Here is a 4,465-nt window from a genome sequence, read left to right on the forward strand (position 1 = left end):
CTTAAAGGAACAGTCCATCCCTTTTTGATTTTCAAATATATTCCAGTATTTCAAAGTATGACACATGCATGTGCGTATCATTTTCTTCTCATTGTGTTCAGTACATAGATTTATTGGTAGCCTATTATTAGCTTAGCTTAGCATAATCAGTGGAAGTAAATGGTAACTTTAGCATGAAGCCACACAAGTGATCACTGGACAGAATTAAATTGCCGTTTTGCACTCTGGTGAATTTTACATTCATTTTAAAGTGGTCATAAGTACATTTGATGATGTTTTATTTTGTACAACTTCCATTGCTAACCTTAATATGGCTATACTGTTAAACTAGGGGAAAAAAAGAGGTATCGCACACCAATTAACTCTTCCTTGAGGTGCTGGCTTCTTGTGCATACAAATGTTCAAAGAACATTTTCTTTGCTTCTTTCCATTTTATTTAAACCTGGCAATACAAACACATAGAATCATATGAGCCAGTGATTTTCAAACTGTGGGCTGGGGCCCACCGGTGGGCCCTGAAGGTATTCCTAGTGGGCCTTGAAAAAATTTTCTGAAAATCAAAATCATGTTTTTTGTGTGTATTTTATTTGGTGCCATTTATTTGAGTTTTCTGTTGATTGGGTCAGAGGTGGGCCCCGAACATTTGTGAAAATTTCATGTGGGCCCCATGTTGGAAAAGGTTGGGAATCCCTGATATGAGCAATTTCCTGAAATGAGCTGGAGTGTTCCTTTAGCGCTTATTCCCCCGTGCAATTTGTAGCATATCTACAAAGAGATCCGCCACAGGATTACGTCTTGGCATCATCATGTTACCCAGTACGGCGTCCACGGCTCGTTGCACCTGTGTACAAAACAAAACAAGCAGGAGTCAGTGCATATCACTGCAGCAGCATTGAACAGAACAGTAAGTAAAGGTACAGTCATGTTGGGCAGCCATGGTGTAATGGTTGGGGAGTTGGACTGCAGATCACAGGAATGGGAGCTTGCGTAAATTCTACCAGGGAGACTCAAAGTACCCGGCTGTCAAACTCTTACTAACCAATCAGTGTCACTTTTGACAGATCATACTCGTGTAAACATTCCCCAGGATTGTCAACCAATCACAACACGAGATTGGGGATTTACCAGTTACATCACTTATACATCGTTCCTTCTCAGCCAATGAATCGCATTCACGTCTTTTTAAAAAAGCTGTCACTCATTCAGTTCTCTGCTTTCAATCAAGCCAACTTCGACGCCATCTCCACCCCTCCATTCCACCGTCACCAGTCGTCCCCGTCTGATAGGGGGCAGGCTACGCCCGCCTCCATCTCCGCTGGAGGATATGCCGTCCTACCCTGAAGTTCAACGAGAAGACGGGAACCTATGCCAAACAGATTCATACATTGTTTTAACATGTCTAATTGTTCAATAAATGTTAATAACGTTCATTTGCCTCTCGAGTCTTCATGGTAGAATTGCCGGTTCAATCCCCGCCCTTACCATTCCCTTCCTCCCTCCACGGCTGACATGCAGGTTGAGCAATGTACCTTACCCAATACTGCTCCTAGGACTGTAACCAATACCCTGTAATATCTGCAAGTCACTTTGGATAAAAGCGTGTTAAGTGTAATGTAATGTATCGGTGCATAAAATATGGGTCTCGTGACTAATACCCATGGAATTTCTTTGTATTGTATAGCCTACTGTAAAAAAAAAAAAAACACTAACTACATCAATCTTTTCTGCTATTTTCTTTCTGCTGACAACAGTAGCATTTACATGGGCATCAACTGGTTTAGACGAACTGTTTATGTGGCTGCGACGATGTATTTTGGTTGGACCAAATATCAGTTTATTATCCCTACTAAATATTAATGAAAAGACCAAAATTGTGAATAAATCACATACATTTTGAAAATTAACTAAAATTAAACTCTAACTTTAAACCAAATCATTTTTGCCAACTACAAAATGGTGAATTCACCTACTGTAATATACATCTCTCACCTGGCGTGACTCTGGCATGCCATATCGCATGTTTGTAGCAAAGTGTTCACAGTTCTTCTGAGCGACTCTGTAAGGCAGTTCTTGGTCCAGCATGCTCTCAGCTCTCTCTACAATCTCTTCTGGAGAAAAAGGCTCATATCGTTCGTCTAGGATGTTGTTGACGTTCCACTTGTCTGTTCCCACCACATCCTGCAGTTTCTCCTTCCTCACGAGAGCTGTGTTATACGCCACAGACATCAACATGGCAGGTCCACCACCTGCCTGTTCAGCTGAAGAGTGACACAATGCAAACGTTAAGGTAAGTCTTGTGTCATGTTTTAACAGCAATAATACAAAGGTTTAAGTAACTCATGGGCTCTTTAAATAATCACACTGAATATTTGGGGGCATCAGTGACCTAATCAGTGATGTATAAGACTGGGGGAGTGGAGTAAAGTACAAGTAGTGTTCATTATCACCACTATAACTATTCAACATTGCAAGTATACATACTAAATTCATTATAAATATGTAGTGAGGTAAAAGTGCAAGTAATAGGGGGAAAAAAAATCCCAATTGTACAGATACTACCTTTTAGTACTTAACTTGAGTACTTAGTTCTAATTTGTTACTACACAACTGTGGACCTAATGCTTTCTAGGGCTGGGTTCAAAAGATCGATCTGCGATCCAATATCGATTCACGATTGAAAATTGCGATATCGATTCACAACTTTGTGGATCGATCTTTTGCCGATGATTATAGGCGCTATTTTCTCAACCACATCCTGTAGCTCTCTTTCACATTCATGTAGGCTACATGCACAAATACACACGGCCTGTTCAAGTAAATAGTGCCAGTCTTATCCCACCTTTCTCTCTCATACCAAGTTTCCTGCTTGTTTCTTTCATACCAAGGTATGTCATGTTTGTGTGGGCATCAAATGCTGAGATATTTTGGTTTATATAGCCGGTCTTAGAATTCTAGACATAAATGGGTTAAAGTGACAACCCAGCAATACAGAAGATCGATATCGAATCGAATTGAATCGGATCGTGGATCGAATCGGATCGTGACCTTCTGGATTGGAATCGAATCGATCCAGGAAATTTGGATCGATTCCCAGCCCTAATGCTTATGGGCAGTTAGGCACAGTCACAGGGAATATGTGTCCTGGCTGTATTATGGTAAGAGTTACTGTTAATAGCTGTAAGACCTTTGGTAGCAAGTTGTTTGAAAATGCAATCTCTTGTCATAGAGAGAAACATGGGGACATGTGATGACTTAAACCTGATGTTGATAAAAAATAAAAGAATATAAATAAAGGGGATTTCAAAAACTTAATTTACAGTCAGTGTAAAAAAGAGGCAGAAAAAAAATATCCATGTACTACACGTGCAACAACTTCTGATTGACTGATTGCTCATAAGCTACTTACTTGTTGGAGCGAGGTGAATGACATAACCATCTCCGACATACACAGCCCAGTGCTGGTATGCTATTCTGAAGATCTCAATTAGGTCTCCTGGTTCCTTGTCATAATAAAATAAGTTTTTTAATGGAGACAACATGATAACTAAATTGAATAAATAAATAAAGACATAAATGTACATACACACTGCACATGCATGCATATTCCTATATACATAGGGCCTACATAGGCTACATAGTACAGTACACACATACATAAATAAATACATGCATGCATGCATACATATATACATATATACGTACATATGAACATACATACGTACATACATCCATACATACATACATACAGCTTAATTATGACAACTTACAGGTGTTGACTCCTGTGCGATCGCTGCCCGTACAAGGTTGTGAATCAAGAGATGTGGAATATTCATGGTTTCACTTCCGCTTTCTGTTTAAAATAGTATATGATGCCATGCATGATATCAGTGGGCAGACTATTCATAGTTACTATTTGAGTAGAAGACATCTGGTCAGCAAAAGTATAGCCTGATTATCATCGACTTTCAAATCTCTTTGACACTGGTCTGATCAAGAGCATAACCTGGTTGACCCGCCTCCCTTGGTTTGCTGCCGGCTGACTGGTGTCGGACAAAGTGGGTGGAGTTACCGATTTTTCTGGAGATCAGAAACGATATTCGCATTGCTCTTGGCCTGACCAAAAGCAATACATAAGGTGCTGCGTCACTAGGAGGGCGTGGCCTGGCAAGTAAATTTAGGCCATGATTGTGATTTTCAAGTGATAACATGAGGGCAGGGGCAAACATCCCAGGATCAGAAAGTAAAAACCCTGCCACATATGTTGCTTATGCCAATTCAATGAACCAGCTCATTCTAATGATCGAATGAACGTATTAGCAACCATATACCTGAAATGTTACCAACTGGTTGAAAAAATAGCAAAGATGCCACGAATCAGCTGCAAATGGGTCCGTGTAATGTTGGACTTGTTCAAAATGTTGTGCACCTCTGCACAAGCACAACAGTGCATCTCTCAAAAACAAAT

General features: G+C 40.1%; 1 protein-coding gene across 1 annotated transcript; it reads right to left on the reverse strand.

Annotated features, from left to right (window-relative positions):
• Nucleotides 1–730: 730 nt before the first annotated feature.
• On the reverse strand, nt 731–3,539 carry LOC134440018 (phospholipase A and acyltransferase 3-like). The gene is made up of 3 exons (XM_063189944.1): nt 3,407–3,539; nt 1,990–2,258; nt 731–841 (listed from the first exon to the last, which is right to left on the reverse strand). The coding sequence occupies exons 1-3, from the start codon at nt 3,537–3,539 to the stop codon at nt 731–733; spliced, it is 513 nt and encodes a 170-aa protein (XP_063046014.1).
• Nucleotides 3,540–4,465: the final 926 nt, after the last annotated feature.

The sequence above is a fragment of the Engraulis encrasicolus genome, chromosome 23 (genome assembly GCF_034702125.1).
Source record: "Engraulis encrasicolus isolate BLACKSEA-1 chromosome 23, IST_EnEncr_1.0, whole genome shotgun sequence".
NCBI lineage: Eukaryota > Metazoa > Chordata > Actinopteri > Clupeiformes > Engraulidae > Engraulis > Engraulis encrasicolus.